The sequence below is a fragment of the Conger conger genome, chromosome 1 (assembly GCF_963514075.1).
Source record: "Conger conger chromosome 1, fConCon1.1, whole genome shotgun sequence".
In the NCBI taxonomy this organism is placed as follows: domain Eukaryota; kingdom Metazoa; phylum Chordata; class Actinopteri; order Anguilliformes; family Congridae; genus Conger; species Conger conger.
In genome coordinates this window covers 28,776,986-28,802,578 of record NC_083760.1, presented here as the reverse complement: position 1 = coordinate 28,802,578, position 25,593 = coordinate 28,776,986, and the positions used below count along the sequence as shown (strand labels likewise).

General features: G+C 41.7%; 1 protein-coding gene across 1 annotated transcript in view; it reads right to left on the bottom strand.

Annotated features, from left to right (window-relative positions):
* LOC133123262 (connector enhancer of kinase suppressor of ras 3-like) overlaps positions 1-25,593 on the bottom strand; it is a 57,298-nt gene that overhangs the window by 13,841 nt on the left and 17,864 nt on the right. The window contains exons 4-15 of the mRNA XM_061233604.1: positions 23,931-24,018; positions 20,942-20,983; positions 20,052-20,171; positions 18,905-18,964; positions 17,276-17,344; positions 16,639-16,785; positions 15,209-15,333; positions 14,753-14,937; positions 13,536-13,622; positions 11,527-11,774; positions 8,218-8,255; positions 4,510-4,552 (exon numbers count right to left, since the gene is read on the bottom strand). Coding sequence (XP_061089588.1) covers positions 4,510-4,552; positions 8,218-8,255; positions 11,527-11,774; positions 13,536-13,622; positions 14,753-14,937; positions 15,209-15,333; positions 16,639-16,785; positions 17,276-17,344; positions 18,905-18,964; positions 20,052-20,171; positions 20,942-20,983; positions 23,931-24,018 — 1,252 coding nt within the window. The remainder of the gene's footprint in view (positions 1-4,509; positions 4,553-8,217; positions 8,256-11,526; positions 11,775-13,535; positions 13,623-14,752; positions 14,938-15,208; positions 15,334-16,638; positions 16,786-17,275; positions 17,345-18,904; positions 18,965-20,051; positions 20,172-20,941; positions 20,984-23,930; positions 24,019-25,593) is intronic.

The following is a 25,593-nucleotide window of genomic DNA, read 5'->3' as shown; positions in this document are numbered from 1 at the left end:
TGGCAGACGCTCTTATCCAGAGCGACGTACAACAAAGTGCATTCCCATAACCAGGGATAAGTTCGCTGAAAGACCCTAGAGGTAAGTACAATTTCAACTGCTACCTGTACAACAAAGATAAGGACAAGGGCCTTTTTTTTTTTTTTTTTTTTTTTTTTTTTTTTTTGAACAAACAAACAAACAAACAGAGCAAAAGTCACCAAAGTTAACTATCAAAACACTGCTTACCTAGCCAACTAAAAATACCGATACACAAAGCAAGTCACAGAGACAACAATTAAGGTTCACAGGGAGGTAGGGAGGGATGGGGAGAGGTGCTGCTTGAAGAGGTGTGTCTTCAGCTTGCGCTTGAAGGTGGGGAGAGATTCTATAGTTCTGACCTCAACGGGGAGTTCGTTCCACCACCGTGGAGCCAGAACAGACAGTAGTCGTGAGCGTGAGGTGGAGGTTCGGAGAGGGGGAGGTGCCAAGCGGCCTGTGGAGGCTGAACGAAGAGGTCTGGCAGGGGTGTAGGGTCTGATGATTTTTTGCAGATAAGCTGGGGAAGACCCTTTAACTGCTTGGAAGGCTAGCACCAATGTTTTGAATTTGATACGAGCCATGATCTGCCAGTCTGGTATGCACTCTGTACTTCCGACACAAGAGAGGAAAGCTATCCACTAAATGGCAAATGGTAAATAGTCTGCAGTTATATCGCGCCTTCATCCAAATCGGTGTACAATTAATGCTCCTCATTCTTCTCATGCTTCCCATTCACCCATTCTCACACACACACTCACACAGCAATGGAGATGTCATGCAAGGCACCAACCAGCTCGTCAACCCTAGATGCTGGTACCAAATGCTAAAGGTCATGAGTATATTCTGTGACCCAATAGAAGTAATTCTGCACCAACATCTGACAGCGTTGGCATATTAAGGATATAGGTTTCATTATATGATATATGACATATTTTCTCCCAGTATTATGGTTCATACAGCCACTGTGTGAAGCTATATTGCTCTTGAAATAACCTTCCCATGAATAACATCTTTTATTATATGAACGCTCAGCATTCATTTCTATATTTCATAACACAAACAACTATCCTTTATCCGTTAACTTTTATGGATATGGACATTATACTGATATTATAAATAAATGGATGCTAAAACATTACCCAGAAATATATTTATAGATAAAAGAAAAAAAGGTATGAAATAACTCCATGCTATAATTCTTGTCCTCGTTCCAATTTATACTTTATGGAATTCTGATTCTGATTATGGGCAATTCATAATTCTGCATATAATGAACATACACATCATTTAAAATTCAGCCATTTAAGCTATTCCATGTTTAAACACACAAGAGAGACAGACTTCAGCTCTTTTCCTTTACTTTGGCTTGAAGGAGTTGACAGATGCAGATGAAGCAGTTATCATTACATGGCTGTCTGAGTAGTTAGTCATTGTCATAAGCTGGTTGCAAACTAATTTAATATTTTCTCAAATATCTGTCAAAATATTGGCAAAGGGACATTAAAGGGTGAAAACACAGGGCATGTCCAATCAAAACAATGTCTGGAAACAGTTTACACGCAACTGATAAGGATACGATAAATGACTACATAGCAACTTCCAGAAGTTAAAGGATTTGCATGACTAGAAAGAACAAGAGTAACTACTCATTTTGTTTTATCTTTTTAAATAAATGATGACAAATTTGTGATCCTGCATTTCATGCTCAGAGAAAATAAATGCAAACACATTTTGGCCTAGGTGCTATTGATAACCTATAAAAACAACAGTTTCATATGTCTTTGTTTAATGATAACCTGCGTTAATTTTGAAGCAGCTAATATGCTTTTTGGTCCGTTCCCTAAATTCTGCACTCGTGGAATTCTGTAGTCCTTTGTAGTCCTCATAATTGCACTTGCTCCCATAGTACACTTTCTCTACAGTACATCCATTCATTTAAGTGCAGTAGAAATCAAAACAAGATGCCTTGCTTGAAATGGTACACACAACTCTGTAGGAAGTCAGCATGTTTAAATTGCAGGGGGTGCTTATGACCATAGCTGTGATATGGCTATGAACTGTAATCATCTTTGTTAGAAGCAACTTTCAGCCTTACAAAGCAATTGCAGCCAGTATATTTATCAGAGGGGTAATTTCACTCTATGCTTGGTGGAAACACAGTTGAGTGTGCCCTTTCAGACTGGGTATACTTACATGTTTTCAGGAACTAAAAATGAGCTTTTCTAGATCTATTCTGCAATTGAATACTATGCCGATTGGTAGTGACAAGTTGTCGCTTATGCTTATAACCTCTTTATGATAAATTGACCAAAACCTACCCCTGGTAGGTTGGTAAGTTCTGCTGCCATTTCATTTCTGGAGTAAAAATGATGTAAACTAAGATAATATGAAATTGTTTTGGATTCAAATACTTTTCTGTGCTCAATTGATCTTGCCTGGTGCAATTCAGCCAACCAAGAGGAACAGAATGCAGGGTTTGCACTTTCTGAGACTCCAGACAAGCTTAGTAAAGTGCAGAAAAGCATTTGAATCCAAAACGATGATGTCTTTCACCCACATCTGATTGACTATTGCCTATTGTCGCTAACTGACGCCAAAGCAACATGTTTCTGTCAGTCAAAAGACGTCCACCTGTAGATTGCCTGCAGTATGTAACATTATAGCTTGCTGTCATTGTACAAACAGCTGTTGGCATAGCCATGTAGTATATAGCATTATAATGCCTGTCGTCTTCCATGTTACTTGTCTACACATGTCCTCACAGGCTTCAGTGTTTTTTGTGCAAATGTTATTTTACTCATAAGATTATTACCTCTGCTGCTGATGTGATATGACAGAGAACGTTTGATGAGCAGGAGTAAACGAGGGCAACTTCTAAAATTACTGTACTTAATCGGAGGTATTAACATAAAGGTACAAAGTCCCTATTCATCAGTATGGTTAACTGTCTGGTGTGAAGATAGTAGAACTGTTTGAAAAAAAGGAAAATGAAAGAAATAAAAATAACTCTTCATTAGAACTTCCTTTTTCTATTTCTGAGGGGAAAAAGGAGTAAAGAGAAAGTGCCAGGCAGGGATATGAAGTAACTTTTGTATGAACTACCAGTAGTAAATACAATATTGTTCACATACTTGATAAAGCTTAGCAAAGAAGGCTGTATAAATGAGCAGTAAAAGCAATATTAAATGTTAACAGGAATACCGTTATTTTATGCTAACACAACTACTCAAAATATTTCCCCAAAATGAAATGTGTCACAATTATTTAAACCCCTAATTATTATTTTAAACTTAATCCAATAAAAATAAATGTGTATTTTAACAGAAAAAGATGTGTGGGAAAAAAAACAAAATGGCAGAAAAGGGCCATCCACACACTGGAAGACATAGAGTAGTTGGTGTGCTAGTGAAGTTAATAACTAGCAGTATTTCATCTCTGTATAGCTGAATATTGCACCCACACCCGGTTGCCCGTAGCTCTGCAATCACAGTGGCATTACAGAAAGGACATGACTGAAAGTGTCACTCTTAAACACATCATAAAAAAGAAAAATAGTTGCCTTGAGAGAGAAAAAAAGTACAAAGTCACAGTATTCCAAGAGAAATGCCTCACACATAACAAAAACAGTAACAGTAACCTCCCACAAAGAAAACAAAAGAGGGAGATTGTGCAAAAAATATATGTTTGTTTACTAAGCAGACAGTGTGGTAAAGTCCACCAGTGAAGACCAATAAAAACAGCAAAGTCGTGTGTTGGGCTTATCGCCACAGTAACAGTGGAATTCCAGCGAGGGCTGTGTGTTTATACCATTGCAGACAGGAGGGCAAAGGGGTAAGCCTGAAGGAATTCCCCACACTGAGCCACAGAGCACAGCCACCCACTTCCTCCAGGGGGCGTTAGAGACTGTGACGATGAAAAGGAGACTGTGGCCAAGGCTTAATGTGCACCTTCATCTGTGTACGCGTTTCTGCTAACCATGCGCTAAAGAACCTCGAAACAGAACTCAAGAAGGCATCCAAAGTAATCAAACCACATACTCCAAGCAAATTTGACCCGTTATTTTTTATCCAAATTGTTGGTGAAAGACTACCTCTTTTCAAAGGGCCCTGTTAGATGTTGGCATAGACGCGTGTGTTTGAATTTCGGTAGACGCATAATGCCAATTGGCTGAAACAAAACTTGGCAACTTGCAAAACATACCACTTTTAACCATGTATCAGCAGGTATTATACAGTATATACTGCATTACAACTGCATATACTGTAAATATATTGATTTAATTTATTTGAATCTGCATATCCATCCATTAAAAGAATACTGAAACCCTGTTAGTGGACTCCTTCAGCAGAATATAAAGCCATCGTGAGTCATAAGCCATCATTTGCAGGGATGGCTGAATGTGAACATGATGCAGTGTTCAGTGGTGTTCACAAGGTCAGTGAAGGAAAAGATGACAGGATCTGGATAAGGTTTGTGAAGTGTTCTTACCGCTTGAGAGAAAGACCAGGGTCTGACTGCAGGGTAGCTGTATCTGAGGATACAAGAGAAGGGGAGAGGGCATTTAACCAGCTGCATGTACAGCAATGAACACACAATCAGTAATCAACACACTGAAAGATACCAGATGGCACTGAGCTTGTTAGGGACATACTATAAGTTGTGATGCAAAGTATTTTCTGTTCAGTGTAAATAAAGGAATAATAGTTGAAAAAGAGTTTATAGCTACCCCTCATACTAATTTTCATCAATGTGTTATATTCAATCAGAGGTTTATGCAACCGTATAATTCCTCCTAGATGAAACGGTTAAGCAGGTTTTCAACTATATATTAAAAAGTCATTTTATTAATCAGTTCACATTTTCTATGAAAATGTTCCATTAGCTCTTGGTAAACTATGACAATTTAGGACAGATTGTTTGGTTGGTTATAGGGCAAGACCTGCGCACAGTTGGCCTGGAACGCCTATTTGCAACCTCAGCATTTCAGATGGGCACCAACTGAGGTGTAGAGTGAAAGCACACATTGCTCAATATACCCAGATTCACATAAATACATAGTGCAGCTCACCCTGCAATTTGGGGGAAAAGAGAAGGCCTTGGTTTTTTTTAAATCTTTTTTTTATTTATGCTGAACATGGATTCCTGAGATTTTTTCCCCCATGTCTTTTCCAAGACATTTTGGCAACGTGAGAGTTGTCCGTAGCATTGCCAAAGTTCATATTTCAGTGGGCACTTTAAATGGCATACTGAGACCACTAAAGGTACTTTTTCTTAACATGAAAGACAGTTTACATTCTTTCCACAAATGTACATACTTGTAGGCAAAGCTCAAAGTAGTTATTTTGAAAGGAGTAATGTTGCAGGACCATCCTCTTATCGCAATCCAAACTGACAAGAGAATGAGATAGTTTACGACCACAGAAAGTGTCCTGAACTATGGCAAGTGAAATGGAAATGCACACGATTATTTATTTTCCTAGTGGGACGAGTTCAGTGATCTCCGAAAAATTTATTTCAGCAAGTTTATGGAAAATAAATAACTTTCTGCAATTATCAGTGAGTCAAAGATAATTACAAATTAACCGATTGACAAATGATTGATGATGATGACAGCCTGTCAGCACAGCCTTACAACACAACAAACCGGTGGAGTAACGGCTTGTTCAAAGACATGCTGGCGGCCATGTTATCCTGCAGATCGTTTGAATGTGAGAGCACGTGAGATGTTAGCACGTTTTCCAGTTGAAGCACATGCTATGGAGCGTAGTGGTTAAGGTGCATGCCTCGGAAACGCAAGGTTGTGGTTCGATCCCTGGTGTAGCCTGGTGTAGCAAGGTAAGATCCACACAGCTGTTGAGCCCTTGAGTAAGGCCCTCAACCCCACATTGCTCCAGGGGGGATTTTCCTCCTGCTTAGTCTAATCAACTGTAAGTCACATTCGATAAAAGCATCAGCCAAATTTACATGTGCTGTGGAGTAATTTATTCTGTTTTCATTGCTCGGATGACAGCACCTGCGTTTTGAGTATGTTAAATGCCATTTTTGTGACCCAATTTTGTGATTGCTATTCAATTAATCAGGGCCATTGGCTTTTTGTGTAAAATATGAAGATATTATTTGGGTTCTGCTGTGTTTACACCCGTCGTGATACATTTCGTCTAAAATGCAATATTCCAGCAATATAACAGGTTTTAGTATTTTGATTGAGTTTTATCATTTTTACTGTCTTTTAAAACCACTCTAACATATTAATAGTAAGGTCAGTAGGCAATGCATTCTTAACATCCATTTTTTACTCATGCATTAGTGGATTAGCGGATTACACCACTGCATCTATAAATGTGTAATGTGGAATTGAAACCAGAGCTCACTTTCTTCATTTTTTAAAGATGTCCCACCCCCCCAACCCCACTCCACAATTTGGAATGCCTAATTGTCCATCCATCCATCCATCCATCCATCCATCCATCCATCCATCCATTATCTTAACCAGCTTATCCTGAACAGGGTCGCAGGGGGGCTGGAGCCTATCCCAGCATACATTGGGCGAAAGGCAGGAATACACCCTGGACAGGTCGCCAGTCCATCGCAGGGCACACACACCATTCACTCACACACTCATACCTATGGGCAATTTAGACTCTCCAATCAGCCTAACCTGCATGTCTTTGGACTGTGGGAGGAAACCGGAGTACCCGGAGGAAACCCACGCAGACACGGGGAGAACATGCAAACTCCGCACAGAGAGGCCCCGGCCGACGGGGATTCGAACCCAGGACCTCCTTACTGTGAGGCAGCAGTGCTACCCACTGCACCATCCGTGCCGCCCTATGCCTAATTGTATTTATCAATAATAATTTGTGCAACTTCTGCTATCAATTCAAGGAGAGCACCAACTAACATAGCTCTCCTCTGAAGCCTCCACAATGCAATATTCAAGGTAGGGAGACGCTTCATGTACATAACTATCCCATTCACAATTCATTTTTTCAGTTTTAGTGCATGTTTTTAATGTCAGGCTTTCTTTGCAATAAATTACGTTTTAGATACGTACAGGAGTTTCTGATGTTTGGGGGTTTACGGTTTAGAGTGGAAATGTACCGCAATAGTATATCTCCAGACGTTGCATTTAGGCATGTCATCAGCTGATTCTTCAAAATAATTGTTTAATACAATTTTCTATTCCAACAATTTTTCATGGCATGTGCAACCTGAGACTGCTGCACTTTAAATGGAATATTCTAGGCATTTATCTTAAACCTTGGAAAGAAACGAACATTGAAACGGAAAATAGTTCAGCCACAAGATTTTGAAATTTAGCGATTAAACAGAAGCCCCGTTTTGATGGAAGCGTTTTTACGTGTAGCGGGTCTTGGGCCAAACGTGGGTGCTTGTCAAGGCTGTGACTAACAGCCAAGACAAGCATCCTTAAATAGAAAACAGGGAGTTAGTCATCAATCATGCCGGGATGAATGAGAGTCACTCAGCCTTTAAATGAGGCCTAGGACACATATGTGTCTGACATTTCAGCAGATTCTAACACCAACGACAGATTTAGGTTAAACATGCACAAAAGGACCATTTCAAAAAGTTTTCATTTAGAGATTACACAGATGCCTGACATTCTTTTCGTTTCATGACCAATGCTGGAGTCATTCAATTGGTAGGTGACCGATACAACATTGACATTTTGGTTTGCAGTATTAATCACCCTTAAAATGTGGATCTGGCTTAGCTTCCTCAATAACAGTGTTAATGGTAAAAATGTTTTTATTACATTTAAATCAAACTTGGACCCAGCACTTGGCACGAAATCCAGCCAGTATGTCCCCCCATTTATCTCTTTTCCTGCAAACAGTCTGCTCGCATTTTGACACCACTCTGGGACAGGCTTCAGTATAGCATTACAGATCGTAAATATGTCCATACATTGTTAGCACGCACATACAGCACAAGCGTCTGTTGCGCTGAGCCACATTAAAGCACACTTGACCTCACACCGCCCCATTAATCACCCCTAGGGGCAAAACTCATTGAACTGCGGAGCACTCTATCCCGTAATATACCTGTAATCTGCATACTCTTTATACCAGAGTAGTGCTTTGTGGTTTTTAAATTACACGTTTGCGGTTTCGAGAAACTGGCTGGCGGAACAAGTGCTACTTGATTAGGAATGATGTCTTGGCATCTACCCACCTCCTGCTGGGCATGTACCTGGGGGGCCATTCTGACACCTGTGGTGGACACAAAGCGGGTTGTTAAGACATGACACCAAGTCCCACAGGCCTGGCATCTTCTGAGGCACATCTTCAAATTTAAACAATCTGCTAAATTGACATTGTGTTCATCACAATATGTTTGACACCATTGTAATTGGCGCATTCCTCATATCTTCAGTGTCTCTCCTCTTCAGTCGTAATGCAGTTAGCATGATAAAAACATGAGAAATGAGACAATGTATTCTTGCTCCATGTGTTGTTGAAAACTGAAGTCACTGATTTTAGGAAAGTGTTCCTGAGCCATAAGGAGCTGCAAGAGCTGTATCTCATGGAAACAGACACTAAAAAGGCTGAGAATGTAGGCTACAAGTGGAATATTTTGGATGTTGCGTGCCACAGTAGACACATTTTTGGATCTTAAACCACATAAACACTGGTTTGTCAGGATGCCAAGATTTACGCAGTCAAAACTGCCAATCATTTTTTTTAAAGGAATCATTTGCAACCTGAAATTCGAGAAAAACGGTCAAACCTATGGACAGTCAATGCAGTTCCTCTACAGATCCTTGTAATGCACTGTGCAAACATGATGATTTGTGGTGTTGGGTATTCTTACAATTTTGTTTATTTGTCTACTATTTAAGAATGTTGCTTTTAAGTATAACTGTACAGCACTATTGTCACCTATTTTTCAATGCCTGTAATTGCTGTTGTTCCTGTGTACTTACCATGATATCCTTGCTGTCCACAGTGTAAAATATTAAAATAGATTGATATACACTGTCAATACAGCAGTGTATAAACCACCACTGCCCCCCACCTCCCTCCAAATCACACTCTTGCCCCAGCAATTCCCCAACATCAATAAGGAAAAGTAAAGGAAAGTTATATCACATTCCAGTCTCCCACAAGGTAAGGCAGTGCCATAGCTCAGTACTAACTATGACCACACAGATCAAGAATGGGCTTTGAGGAATTCTTCCCACTTTTCCCTCATCTTAGAGTCTTAGATCACTGTTCAGGACAGAGCCCAAACAGGACAGAGAGGAGGAGAGGGAGAGAGATTGACAGGAGGCCCCTTTCACCAGCAGAATCATGCAGAAATTGAGAAAAGGGAGGAGGAGAGGAATTAAATCAGCCTTCCCTGACAAGGCCCCTCATATAATTTAGATCTATATCAGAAATGTAAAGCCAGGTTATTTTGTAGATGTGTTTTCATGGCCTCATTCTGTCTTAAGTTTGCATACTACTAAATTTGTTCAATAGTAAGTGTTATGGGGAATGTTGTGCAATGAACAGCTGGTTTCCAGCTAGCTACAGCTAGATGCCCGAAGGACAAGCCATGATGCATTCTTCTGTGTTTTTCTCTTGGACAGGTGAGAGTGTGAACCACAACAACATGGATGCTTCCCCAATAACGAGTGATACAAGATAAAATAGGAATAATAAAATGCAGTCAAAACCCTTATCTGCTTGACATAAATAAGAACTAAATGACTTAACAAGTTTCCATTTGAATGATTATGAATGCGTCCCTAATTTTCTGTGATCTATAGTAAGTTGTAGCTCTGGATTTTCCAAACTGCTCCAAAAGTTTCTGAGGTGTTTTTTCAGCTGAGCTAAATTAAAAGCAATGTACAAAACAGTCTGACTAGACGTTCACCATGTTATTAATGACTCTCTGGCATTCATTCATTCTCATCAGAATTTCTTACTTAAAAGAGGAAATTGTTGATAAGTAGATTATTAAATGTATGTCTTATAAGACGTTTTGGCTCTCGGGCCATAAGAACTTTATTTCTCTTGAAACCTCAATAGGACTCTCTAATCTCAGAACTAGAGCCCTGATTCACTACTTAAATTTCACCACAAGGAAACAATTTTTATTATAGAAACTGCACAATAAAACATTCAGCAGGCCTGATAAACACAATACAAACGAGTGACTGAGTAATTTGTGGCTTTAATAATAGACTTCTCAAAGCGTTACAATGGCAGGTCAGGTACAATTGCATTATACACATCTATTCCCTTAAGTATTTAATACTGTCAATAAAGCTCTGGAAAAACTTGTTAGTTTACCCAATGTGGGTACCAGATAGCTGTATATCCCCGTATATCTAGAAATCTGATTAATCATGATTATCATGTCCCATGATACTATGGGAATATTTCCCATTCATCAGATTTACAAGGTAAGTCAGTTACCTACCTACTGTCTACTATGAACAATCACTCAGCCTTGTCTCCAGTCTTCAGCCACACTAAACAAAGATTCTCTAAGACGTAGAGGGAGAGGCTTGGCTGAAGTCAGTCTTAAAAAAGTTCTCGCTTTTCCCTCCAGATTTGTTGAGTATAGTAGTTTTATGTGTGGTGTTAGTATATTTTTTGCTCGTAGTCCAACAAAACTGAATGGCTACATGGGATAGTGTAATCAAAGTTAAATGGGGTGAACAAGCACCGTATCAGAGACTTCTGCTGAAATGTTCAGCGGATAAGAAAACAAAAAAAACAGGCTTATACTAACATACACTAGTAGTTGCACAAATGCGACTAAACTGAAATGAGTATGACTGAAAGAACTGCACTACAGTGACTCAAGGGCCCCTCTGCCTCACACACAGGCTGGATACATGACGTCCCCATCAGTAAAAACCAGGCATAATAGTGCAGTGTACAAAAGATCTCCCTAATGCATAGCTTACAAGGCAACCATTGGCAGTGGATACATTTCTGGCCAAATGCAAACAGAGGAGAATATGTAAATAAATGTACAGCTACAGTAGATTTAAATACAAAATAAACTTTTTAATTCTCTTCCTTTTCACAAACAGTACACACAACGATCAAAAACAATGAAACAGCCCTAATATTTTGGCAAGTTGAAGTAGTAGGCACAATAAAAACAATAAAAAATAACTTAATTATAATACAAAAGATAGCTTGCCAAAGGATGAAAGGCCATCCTTTCCATTCATTCTTGAAAGTAAAAATTATCTTTCATTCACAAGCTGGACGACAGCTGTATTGTTGACTTTGATGCACTCCACTAAGGGTTGGAGAGGAGGACCAGAATGTTCTGGAAGAAGAGGCTAAATCCAGACAGTTCCGAAAGAGTGGCCTGGATTTTTCTGTGGTGGGAAAACCCCAGCAAAGGAAGCGAGACCACCAACAGACCACCCATAGAACAAAAAAAAGTATGAAGATGTAGCAAGAAGAGAGCCCAGCCCAAGATAGGAAGTGCTCATCAATGAGTCAATAACTTTAGGCGTGTGATCCAACTGACCAGTAGCGAGGGCGACTTAGTGGTGGAGGGCGAGTGGGCGGGGGCCTTCTTGGTAGACTCCTCTTGGTAAGGGATGGTACTGACGTTGTGCATGTCCGTGTTGACAAAGAGGCGGCTGCCACGAATGTGGTCCACTCCATGGAGCAGCTGCCTCTCCGGGGTGGGCCGCAAGCGGACCGGGGCGGGTGCCGATTCCTCAGCAATGGTGGTGATTCGCTCGTTGCTCAGATATCGATACAGATCCATCCCTGTTTGGGAAGATCAAAGGACCATGGTTAACAAGGAAACAAAGCAGGCCTGGAGAGCAGAGGGTTCCCAAAATCTGATATTGCATGCCAGTAATCTGAATACCACATAAATGGGAATAAAAGTACTCTCAACTATGACCCAATCTGGGTGATTTGTAATACGCCATTGTGGTTCGGCAGTGCTCGGCTCGCTCATGGGCTAGCTTGCTAAGTAGCTAGGCAAGCTAACTAGCTGACATTATGGACGACTGCAAGCTAGCTAAGCAAGCAAGTTGCCAAAAGCAAATGTTGGATTTAATTTATGAATGTTCATTAGAATCACAGGACTGGTCACATTGACCAGATTTATGTTTTATCGGTTTCAGGTTGAAACTTTAGGGCTTTATTTCAGTGTAACCCCAATGCCATGCCAATGCATATTTCATGGATCAGGGTATATACTGAAGTACCAAAGCAACTATGTTTAAACCAATCACTGTGATTTTATTCTGCAGGGTACTAAAGGGAGATTTATGTAATTCATCCCAACCAGGTTGGCATTGCTCAAAAAAATTAGGCATACCAAGGATTCAATGCCTATTTCCATTGTGCTGTATCCTGGGCCCACAATGAAGTCCCGTCAACAGCAAAGCCTTGTTAATTTGTGGTGTTCTAATAAAGGGATTTTACCATTTGAATCTATGCTTTGTGTGACTTGAAATTCTGATGCTCTGCCAAGTGGATGTGACAATGAAATCACACAAGGTGACCATGTCTCTTTTTTAGCACATTTTGCTTTCCTCCCCAAGATCTGATTATGCTCCTTTCAAAGTCTCCAATCTAGGGAATTATACCCAAAAAGTAAGGAAGCGGTCTTAAAAAAGGTCTAAATGGACCACATTGTACTTAACAGGGACAGATCCCTTGCTGGAGGGGACTTAATGAATCATAACGACAGGTTTACAATTAATGTGACCTTCTTAATACAAAGGTTCTTTTAAGTTTAACTAGTTTCTAAAAGGAAAAAACACCAGGCCCCCTCTTTAGCAGCGACAGCAAGAGCAGCTGTGCTGAAGAGACGGCACCGATGTTGCCCGGTCCCTTAGCGATGGACCTGTCCCCGTCCCCTAGTTACGGACCCATCTCTGTCCTCTAGCAACAAGAGCGGTCTGGTCCAGCTGCAGAGGACTCAGAACCAATTAGAGCGTTCCTCCGCCTGTTTCTGGGCATGGCTTAATTGGCCTGACAGCCGCCAAGGCCGCCACCCGTGTATGCATATGTGAGCACGGGCTCCAGCTCCATGGAAACAACCACTGGAGAAGGGGAGGGGAACACCCCCCTCCCCACCCCTCTACCGCCTGCAATAAAATGGAACCCACACGACGAAAAGCACAGATGCTGTTGCCCAGGGGCGCCACGTCAATTACCGCACAGAACAACTCCGATTGTCAGAGGCGCGGGAATTCGATTTCGACACCGGATACGGCTTTCAGATGCAATTCCTCGCCGCCGCGACTGACGGAGGCAGACGGGGAGGGGAAGGAGAGTGCTTTGGAGTTGATGGCAATCAACAATTATGCTTTCTGCCACGAACAACTGCTAATACACCGTAATTCCTGAACACAACAAGTGAAGCACCGCGAGAAACAAAGCTTTTTATGACTTTTCTCCGATTCCAGCTCAGGTTGGGCAATGGAAAATTGTAATGAAGTCAAGTAAAATGTATTTGCTAGACAAGTGCGTCGGTCACACATGGTCCACTAGAGAACGGCAGCTCCATACCTCTTCGGCTTTGTGGCCAGGGCCTGGAGAAAGGGTCGACTGCTGCAATACAGGTGTCTGCTGGCATTGACAGTGGCCGGGGTTTGCCTGTATAAATAGAAATGGTCAGTCACTTTTGGAATGTATATTTGAAGAAAAATACCTGCATACTAATGCATACTAAATTCATACAGTTTACCCATGGTATCAGATGTATTGTGTGGGGGGGGTTATAATTCTGTGAATGATTTAATCAACCAGTTAATAAATAAACAACCGCTTATACAAAAATAAAGCCAAGTCTCTGCAAGAGAATGCTAGAGAATCGGTCACTGGCTCACTGTCATTATTTCCTCATATATGACATTTTGGACCGAAAAGAAAATGTATGCGTATGTACACACGCAAACACATGCATACCTGGTCAACGCTTCAAAAGTGAGTCTTAACCCAGTTTTTCCTCAATAACAGTGCACGCATCTCATACCTTTACAACACCCATGCACAATGCCGGTAACCTTCAGAGCCCTTGGCTCTGGTATGCCAGTTTGTTTAGGCAATTATTTACACGTGACCCATTCAGCCTAATTCAACTTCCTTATCACATTCCTGAGCTTGGTATTTTAATGGCACGCCTCAGTCAAGCTGTCAGACTATACATGGACTTCAGTCACCCTCCTTCACTTTTGTTCAAGAAAGACAATGACCCAGATTGTTCCGCATGGTACACTCTTTTCACAGTGTTCAAAATAGAAATCTAGAAATGTAGCCCTATATTTGTATTAAAATACTAAAGCTAGTCGAATAGATGACAAACTACATTAGCCAGTTTGTCATAAGGTCTGCTGCGCTGCTAGGTAATTATTCTCTAACTGCTTTAGCCAACAAGCCAGAACATGTACCAATATGTTAATTCTTCTCAAACATTGTCCTGAGGAAAAAAGGTGGCTACCAATATATTTAAATAGCAACCACGTACAGAGTTTGGGACTGGCCATGTTTTCAGGTGCCTGCTCATATGATGGTGTGTATGCATTGTGTGAGGGGGTCTGGGGTTTGTACTGACTGTATGAAGGGGTCTAGCGTTTGTATTGACTGTGTGAGGGGGTTTGGTGTTTGTACTGACTATGTGAGGGGGTCTGGTGTTTGTACTGACTGTATGAGGGGTTGGGTGTGTTTGGACTGACAAGTGTGTGGGGGCCCAGTGTGTTTAGAGCAGACTGAGATTTGGGACTCACCGCGTGAGTGGGTGCGTTCTCTTAGCTGGGGCTTGGGGCCGCTGGCCTCCATGGGGCTGATGCCGGGCTTGCTATAGTCCGTGAGGCTGAAGCGCCGCCGCTTCTCTTTGTCCAAGAAGGAGTTGGGCGACTCCGATCCCTTCTGCCTCGTGCTGCTGCTAGCACACGTGCTGGTCTTCACATCTCTTCAACGTGAGAGGAAAAAAGAAAAAATTAGAAACAGTTCCCATCATTTGTCATTGGCACGGGTGGACAGGGGCAGTGCTGCTGCTTTGTTAAACTTACTGAATGAACCTGTGCATTTTGTTTTAAGTCGCTCTGGATAAATGAATGCATGGTCATCATCATCTAGTCGTGTTATATCAATGACTAGACCAGCAGCAGGCTAGGCTGGCTATCCAGGGATGGAGCTAGACTCCTGGGCTTTTGGATAGGGGGGTTGGGCCAGGCACTTACCGTGGGGCATAGGGGACTGACGGGGGAGGAGGGATGTACAGGTCCAAGATGGCCAGCTTCTCCTTCTTGACAGAGGTGACCCCAGCGCTTTGCTGAGGCTGGACCTTAGTCATAGATGGTATGTTCTGCAACACACAAGAGTGGAGGTGACCCTCAATTCAGACACCCCCCCTCAAACATGGCATGCCACCAAAACCCAAATTCCTAAACTGACAGAGATCCCATTATGTTTTCAAAGCTTTATGGGTTTTGTGGAGTCTCTTATCTCTACATTTAACATATGGGTGAATTGCTTCACAGTGGGAATTCAGGTTGAAAAAAATTGGGCTTCTGGGTGAAAGAGCACAGTTCTTTGTGTGGATTCAAATCTATGCTCTTCGTTTTACCGCAACTTTACTTCAGTTTCACTCATTATCAGACGTTCCTTCCACCTCAGTTCTACCTGCTGAATTTGCACTCGAGGGGCGGAATGAGGCATTTATCTGATTAAAGACATCCGATCCGGTTTTGTGTACTAGAGCCACCTTATCTTACATCGAAATCCAGCACTTTGACTCCCCGACAGTCTAGTTTAAACAAACATTGAGTGAAAGACCGGAACGGTTCCCGCTGTAGGCGGCCTTTTGTCTTTTTGGCTTCCCAGGTAGAGGGCAGGTAGGGACCTGAGACTGGACGCTTTGCCGCCAGCCGAAGGCTAACGTTACAAACAGGCCTTTTGTTCTCCATTGTTGTCTGTTGGGTTCGGGGTTTGAAGCGACGGTCTCTCGAGCCTTGCCGTCTATGGTTTCGCGGGTATGTGAATTAGCTCCCGTTTGGATTATAATGGAATAACTGTATTAAAAGCGGCTCCGGTGGAAAAATGTATGGGAAAACAGGAGGCTTATTTTTGTCTGATCTATTCAAAGAGGCTGGATGTTGACCTTTTTGTGGCTATTGTGAGGAGTTTAAGGGAGCCTGAGATAGAACACCAGGCTCAGAGCGGCCCTGACAACAGGGAGTTCCCAGCACCACCTCTATGACTTCAGTCGGCACATCAACAATCTGTTTCCAGCATACATCCTGACCCCCGACCCCCAACAAAGAGGCTTAACGGAGCAGGCCATTGGATGTGGTCACTTCCTGGAGCTGTATGACATGACATCACTGCATTTTTTAATTCTGCATTGTTGTGATTTTTATAGTGGGGGTGTGGGATGGACAAAACATTCCCTTTTTCTCCATCCACTTCACCCGCCATCTCCACCCACCCTCACCTCATACCTTCTGTGAGATTTCTGGACATGGCTGTGTTTTACCAGGCCCAACTCCAGAGGCAGCACTAGTGGAAAAGTCTCATGCTGTCATTCAGGAAGATAAAGCCGGAAATTGATAACCAGAGTGTTTTGCTTTCAGAAGGGCAGGACACAGAAAAGGGAGTTTTCCTTCCTTACCTGGACGATGGGGGGCTTCCAGCGCATGTTCTTGAGGGGGGCGGGGGTGAAGCCCGAGGTAGCCGTGGGCCTCTTCTTCAGCACCAGGACCACACCTGCTGGGTCCTCCCTCAGCTTTGCGACCAGATTTTTCAGCTGCCAGCCCACCTAGAGCAAACAATACACCCCCTTAGCACCCCTACCCTACAACCCACTGAAAAACTCTCATGTTCCCATTTGGTATGCTGACAAAGATACAAGGTGCAAGACAGAGTGAAACTGTTGTGTGTGATTTGGAAGTTTCTATTTTAGCTGTATCCTATATGACTATAGGGATTATCAAATCACAGTCCTCGAGTCCTGCTAGTTTTCCACCCTCCCTTTACCTAGAACCCGGTGTGAAGAGACTCGGGCCACTCAGTAGAGTAATTGTTCAGCTAATTACCTTGGTGAAAAGAAAACCAGGGCCAGATTTGGATTTGAGATCCAGATTTGATGTTGAAGAAGGTAAGAACTCCTTATATTTTCATAAAAATAGCACTTTGACAAATGACAAATGATGTGGTTGGGGGGGGGGGGGGGCGCTGGGTGGAGTGACCCCCCCAAGGTGAGTGGCTTCAGTGATTGGAGAATGGGGATGACGGGTAGGAGTGCTCACCACTGTCTGGTGGTTGACCTGTATCACCTCGTCCCCTGCATGTACTTTGCATGTTCTGTCAGCTGGAGACTGCATACAGACAACAGGAGGGAGGGAGAGATTAAGAATAATAGGGAGAAAGAGAGAGAGAGAACCCAAGACTCAATCGTCCTATATCTTTTCAATGGATTTATGTGACATAGGGGCTTGTTTAAATGAATACTTGGTAGAATATATGAAATAACTATGAAATCAGCCTTGTAAGGGCACCAAGTGAACTTGATGTGTATACTTATTAAATGTTCAACGTTCCTCTCGGGTTCATTTTCAATTTGTTTGCAGCACATTTGCCAAATGATCATAGTTCATCTATTGCTTTTAATTCCTTTGTTTACTTGTTCCACTGCTTTTATACTCTGTACTGTTGTGTGGGCTTTTATATTATGTATGCCTGTAAAGGTGTGGGTCTGCTGCCTCTTGAACGTGTCTCTTGGAACAGAGATTTGAATCTCAATGAGACAAGCTGGATAAATACAGGACAAATAAAGAATTCAAGAGAGCGCAGGGTAGACTTGAGGCTCTCTAGCATCCAGCTGAAGTGGGGGTTCTCGCGACAGAATCGTACCCCACGGTCTGTCATGGCATGAGCCTACAAGTACTGTACGACTGGCCCAAAAGGGGGAGAAAACAAAAAGGGGGGGAGGTGGGAAGAGTTACCCTCCCATCTCTCTTTCTGACAGGGACTGAAAGATTTGCTCTCTCAAACTCAAGTTCACAGCAGCGCCCAAAAATTCAGAGTGGTAAACAGCCTCCACTTCGGCCTACACTAGGCAATTTATTTCCCTTGCAGTGCTTGGCGCAAGGAAGCATAATATTATGGTTGCTATACCAACATGACATCTATGAAAAATACAGTCATCAGTAGGGAACAACTAAACAGGGTCTTAAAAATTAAGAACAGAGCAATAAACCAGCATACAGGGCATATTAGTTCACACTGTAACAGTTGAAAAGAATGGCCGTGTATATTTTATGGAGAATATTAGGCATTTTCATCATTAAACATTGAAACTCTGACCATTTAGGAATATATGTAAACTGATTACAATGACCTTTTAACATTCACGCTATATATAGCCAGAGCATTGCATGAATTTCAATTTACAGGAAAAAAAAGTGAAAACTGAAAGGCAAGTACAGAAAAGCTGTACACAGCATATTAATGCGTACCTCTGACCATTCATTTGCTTTGTCTAAACTTTCATTTCTTTAACAAAAGACATGTTTGGACAAGGTCACTAAATGACCTTCAGCAAGTGAACCCCTTAAAAAGGATTACATTCTAGAAATACTATAAATCCTAATTATAGACTATAATATCATATTAATAATATACAATCATATTATCAATAAACAAGGAAACCAAATCATCACTAAAAGAAACATCAAAAAATCAAGGCTAAAATTACAGTAAATGGTAAAAGAAAGTAGGAACTAAAACACAGGAACAATTCCTTAAACCATCTTTAAAAAATATGCATTCAGAAAAGCCTTAAAAGCATATAAAAGGAGGTTAAATCCCATGAGGAAATTTAACAGTATCTGTTTCTGAATCTGTCCTGAATACTGGGATCTTATCATAATACTCACATGCTCTGTTGTGCCTGTGATGATGTGCAGCCCATCGTAGGTGGATTTAATGTACATGCCCTGTAAACAATAAGCGAGAGATTAGGCTCATGCAGTATACCATGTAGTAAGAATAATATATAAAGTATATTTCACATTTTTTAAATGCCTAAGAATTCTAAATTTTGATAAGAGTCACCAATATGCTACCAGAAGTTATGGGGCTCAGCATATGAGCATATGTAACCTGAGGGAAACTTAAACTCACCCTATCTGGGGTGACATAATAGCTGAGGCACAAATCTCAAAAGTAAGGATTATCTTGTTCTGTGCTTTGCTGTACACTAGGGGCCAACGCATGTGACCAAGTCGGCTTTACACAATTTCTACACTGTTAAAAGTTATAAAACGCAAACATATTGTAAAACGATTAGACGGTGAATCGCTAACAAGTAACAGCCTCTTAATAGCGGAAACAAAACCAAAGAAATGTAAATACTATTTTTTATAGCTCCCTATAAAAATACATCCCTGTGGCAACAGGCCAGCAGTTCATCAGTTTGCTGCAACAGTTCACTGTCAAGCGCGTAGCTACTTAGCTTACAGTTGATACTGGTTTGGCGCCGTTGGAATATAAAATCAAAATCAAACATTACTGAGTATTCAGAGGAAATTCCAGTGAAGCAACAGAGCACTTTGGAAGATTTCCCAAACCAGCGCAAGAATGGAAGGGTCAAAAAGAAAAGATCCTTCACATACCGAACAAATACAGTACCGCTAAAGGCTAAACTAAAACATGCAAGATATGCAAGTTATGATGATTACAGCATCGCAATGACATCCGCCGCTATAAATAGATCAATAGGCCACCCACAGAATGACATAATTTTTCAGTTCTCCAACAGTTCTCCAGTTCTCTTTTATCATATTGACGACTTATTTGTGATCTTTCATGACAGTAAATATTTACACTTGTAGGCTACTGGCAGTTTCAGTGCCAACAGTTTTAGCACGAGGTGTAACAGTACGCAAGAAACACTACAGTATGTCTATAGGTCTCCAACAAATTCTGCGACTGGTATTGTAACTGAATAAAACCTTGGGCTACTAATAGAAGTTTAATGGTTTGTAGGGTCAAGGATCTTGCAGGTAGATGTGGCAGTCTTACCAGTCCCTCTGCTGGTCTGATGTTGGAGATCCGGACCTCCTCCAAACAAGCTGAATGGCTCTTCAGGGGGTCCGATGTGGTCCTTATTGTCTGATCGCAGATGCTGTTCAGGACCTTTGACTGGAATTCACAGGAGGCACTTTCCAATCACTTTCCTCATAAATGTATTTAATTAACCATTTCATAAGCCTCAAATAAACCCTCTCAGGTTCCAATAAAGACAGGCCTTCCATCTGTTTCTCCCTCAAATACAGCATGGGTGGGAAGACAATCATCAACAAACAATGCTATTCACATCCAGGGCCTCCCTTATTAGAAACAATGTTACCGCTATCAGCATTAGTGGGAATCACAAAGTGATATCAACAAAGTACTAGGTTTGTATCCTCCCACACACACATACACACACTCACACACACCCACCCACACAAGGGAGACACTGTTTGAATTTTACGCTGACCAAGCAAGCCCCCCCCACTGTTATCTAGCACAGGATATGTCTCTATGGAGCTGTGCAGCCTGACATAAACACGGCAAGAGATCCGCTTCTGTAGAAATCGAATGGTGATTCTAAGCAGGAGGCATACTGTAGCGTATGGGCCCTGCCAGCGCGGGGGGTGGAGGGGCTCGTCTGAGAAAGAGGAAGCCTGGTGTCAGGACTACAGGCCTGGAGAGTGTCATCCGCAGGAAGCGGTGATTAACAGGGACTCCGGGCGAAAGAGCCCTACTGCTGGGGGTGAATGAACCCAGTCCCCCTATGGCCTGAGAATGGAGAAAGGACTGAGAGTATACCGCCCAACCTCCCAGTCCTGGAATACTCATTTACTCATGATGATATTCACTTATAGCTATTCTGTAACACATACCAGGACCAAAGGGAAAACACCTACCACTTCCAAGATCTTTTCCTCCATCTGGTAAACAGTGCAGTCCTGCAACAAAGGAGAAGACAGCACGTGAGATGGAGAGTCCCGTGTCAACATGCAGGAGGATGTCCTCGCTATGAGACACCCTAAAGGAAAACAGGCACAACAACAAGCCAAGATGGCATCTTGCCATTATAATGTGCTTATGTATGGAAAACAAAGAGAAACAGACTGCAGTTAGTGGTGATAGGATTTTTTTGTTTTCTGCTAGTTGTTTCATTTGGTATGGGTTGTCTCTGTGGTTAAATATAGAGGAGCTTACAAAAATATATTTTCATACTGAAAAGTGAATGTAAATACATTTTGCATATCTTGGCTGGGACCTTGGCAGTACAACAGCAAAACGACTGTTCATAGAGTGAATCGTCACGTTTCTGATCAGCCGAAATTTCAGTTTCAGTTTCAGAAATGTGCAGTTGGCGAATGCAGATTCACCTCAAGGGGAGACGGATTTTCATCTGAACCAACATAGCAATCATAGCTGAATTCACTCATGGCAGACATTCCTCTCCAGTGAGGAAGGTGTCTACAGTCTAGACTTCTGCTTTCACCGGAGGGCAGAGGTCAAAGTCTCAGGATGCCATATTGGCATGCCATGACAGCACTGCCGGTCTGATTGACAGCACTGCCGGTCTGATTTACAATATGCACTGAACCACTGCTGGGGGCCTCATCCTGTTAGGAGCCATTTCAGGGGAAAAAGTTGTGGAACCAATGTGGAGGGCTCTTGTCTCACCCCTTTGGGACTACCCTTGGTACCCCTGCACATAGAGATATGGTGACTAATGCTGCACGATAGATCAAATCATGTTGTTTTTTGGGGGGGGGGGGGGGGGGGGGTTTAATCATAATGAGAATAACTGCCGTCATGAGGCGTACAGGCGATTTGTCATCCTCGGGGGAAAATATTTCTCTGATATTAGACAAGACAGCCAATCGGCAGCAAGGTCATACAGCATTTGATCATGACATAAATATATATATATATATATATATATATATATATATATTCTGTGCTGATTGGTTGTTTTATCATCACCCATCAGTGATGTTCTTTCTGTCTGGTTATTTACTACCACATCAGGTATGATTAATGAAAAAAGTGGGATCCAGAATTATTGGCACCCTTGATAAATATGCACAAAAAGTGCTGTAAACTAAAAATTAATAACACAGTTACAGTATTGACATAAGGTGTATTTTCCAACATGCGTAAAAGGAGTGCACTTTAGTAATGATTCAATGGAATCAAAATGTAAAGTCTTACATTTTCAAATAAAATGATTTTCCCCAAATAACAGGTTCCACAACTATTGCCACCCCTGGCAAAAATGACCCCCTCACCATCTTCCTTATGGCTTGCATCCTCTTCCTGGCAAGTTTGCAACCATTCCATATGTTTTCCACCTTTTTATTATTGGCCTTAAAGTGCAAAGTGGTATGTTTAACCATTTATATATTTTATGATACCCTTTACCTGGCTTGTGATGGTCAATTACCAACTGTGTGTTCTAAATTGAGAGTTCTTTGGCTTTTCCCATACTGATGGCTGACAAAGGGATTCTGCATGCTCGTTACCTTTTTATACTCCAGCGAAACAGGAAGTGATGGAATGACACAATATAGATCCTTTCGACTGAGATTAACTAAATTGCTTGCCAATTTCACTTTATTTTTAATTATTTATTGACAATAATAATATGTTTGGGGTGCCAATAATTTTGGCACCATTGGTTTTCAGACAAATTAGATCAGTAAATAAAAAACACTGAAAGTAAAAGTACTAAAATAAAAGTAGACAGTTTTCCTGTGTGTTTGAGCATGAAATATAGATTATTATCCATGTTTATTATATGCAGCCTGTTCTTTTTCCTATTTTTATTAAGGGTGCCAATAATTCTGGAGCCCACTGTATATTCAATGATTTTTATTACATTAAAAAGAAAATGTGATTTGATACATCATGCAGGCCGAATGGGGACCCGGCGTGGTCCGGAGATGGAGCCACCGTCTGGAGGCTAAGTGTACCCAGTGGATCTGGCAGACAGTCAATAGGTCAAGCTGCCGTGAATCAATCTGCAAACATCAGCAGCTGACCTCCACGCCGGCCCAGGTTAAAACCCCAGGCGATAAATCATAGCCGTGCTGAAATGTCTTCAATCAACGAGCCAAATAGCCATACCTGCAAAGAACTTTAACATATGCGTTTGCCTTCAAGGAGTCTCTATGACAGTCATTGACTGAGAACGATCCCATGGGATATCATAAAACAAATCCTACTACAAGTATCTGGTGTCCAAGATGTCAGATTGAGGTTTTTTCTTTCTTTCAATGAACGCTGAAATTACCATGATTATAATGAAAAACCCAGTGCAAGCTGTGAAAAGCAGCAGGGCAACCGCGTTGAGTTAGGCCTCCAGTTGTAATCCAGCACGCATTGTCAAACTGCAGGCGGACGGCTTTTTAAACAGGCAGCGGAGGACAAGAGGGGGGTAAAATGTCAGTACGTTTAGGTAAAAGAGGATAACCTCCTCTTGCCCTGGATTACCGCTGACAGGAAGCACATATCACGTTGTCGAGTCCTGGATTAGGAGGGTCCCAGAGGGGCAAAACTGGAAACACATTGCCAGAATAAAGCCGCGGAGGAATGCCGCAGGAGCCTTTCCGAACAAGGGCCAGAGGTTGTTTGGAAACTGTAAACTCTGAGAACCGGAGGGTGTGTGTGCAGGGGGGGCCCTTCTCATTAACCAACTCGGGAAGAGGGAAACGGGAAAGGCAAGCTACAAAGCGTTTTGAAAATTATTTTAAGGAACTCCCCCACCTCCCCCACCTTTCCATTGTTAAATATGAAGTTTGTGAGTGTTGGGTAAGTCTGCTCAGAGAAGCAAAATCCCCCACAATGCATTGTGGGATGCTGGGGGTGTGTATAATCAGGGGAGAGGAGCATGCTGACCTGCTGGACCGTGGTGGTGAGTTCCAGGCACAGCTGAATGATTTTGTTCTTGGTGGTGGTGAAGTCACTAATCCCGGTCAGGGGGGTCCTGCAGCAAAAGAGGAAGTAAGTGAGAGTGAACAAGTGACGACTTGAGAGAGTGAATGATCAAGAACAATCAAACAACATTAGACAGATAGATAAATACATAGACGGACAGATAGATAGACAGATAGACAGATAGAATTTAGAGAGAGACACAATTTAGTACAATAAAATGGCCCAGAATCTTCACTAAAGTAGTTGAAGAAGGGAGCAGAGCCCCATCTGACTAGGAGCATAACTGCTGCAGACACCAGACACAAGGCCAGGCTACAGACGGAGGGTTAGGTTTTGGGGCTACGCAAGATCTGACTTTGTCTGCCTTTCCTTGATTTAAGGCCCCAAACCTTTCATGTCCAACTGAAATACTGCCCCCAGTAGGTCTGCGATATCATGACGCTTCACAGCATGCTGACAGTAAAATCCACGTGAACACACAAGCACGCACACAGGACGACATGCAGACAGGCACACCGTGCAAGAATGATTGCTATGTCATAATAAATCTGTCTGAATATCTGAATATAAAGCGCTGTATGAGACAATGTTTTCCATTCACTGAATTCGAACTAGATGTACTTCAAGCTCCATAGTGTATACAAAAGTTACACAATCCGCCTACGCTTTACCTCAAGTTGACTTTGTATTCGTGCCTACACTTAATCTGTGACAAACTGCATGTCAGATGTCATCAATTCATTTAAAAAAAAAAAAGACAAACAGTGTTGAATAATAAACCAAGGAATGATCCAGAAAATAAACCAGTCATTGAAAAAATGGCTTAAGGAAACCGCCCCCCAAAAAACAAACAAAAACAAACCCAAAAGGGCAAATCACAAAACCATTACTTTGTGAAATAACAACATTGCCATAAGAACCCCAAAAGAAACCAATCCTGTGGACGGTTAAATTTTCACTATCTTACCTCAGAGTTGATCAAAAATGTGCATTAGTCTATCATCAGATACTGTGTTCAGTCTGCTTAAAATAACACTACACTGTTTTTTTTTTAAACCAGTTAACCTAAGAATTCCAGAGACACTGGCCATCCTCCCCCTCAAACTACATATAGGTTTCCTCAACCCTTACGCTCTTTTCTAGAACAATCACAGCACTTCAGTTAAAACTCAACATGTTGTCAGGTTAGTTGAACTGGCTCACTGGAACAGCAGACAATGCCAACAGAATAATTGATTCTAGCATTTCCTGTTATCGAGTCAAATAAATTGAATGATCCTTTTCTGTAGTTACTGTTGCTGTTATTGGTCTATTTGAATGTGCTTACATATTTTCTCAATTTCGCCTGGAAAAGAGCTTCTGCTAAATGAATGTGCTATAATGCAATGAGCACAGAATAAATATTTAGTAACTACTCTGGGGTGGAGTCTGTTGTTGGGACAAACTATGGGTTTAGTACAGCAACTAATGATAAGCACAACATCCAAGATGCGCAATAGTTGTTTTATTAATTTATTATTGATAGTTTACCCATGTTAATATCTCAAGTAAAATGTCACCTTTAATTCACAGCTACTCTCATCCATATTGGGTGATACATGTAGGAATTACATCCCTTTTTACA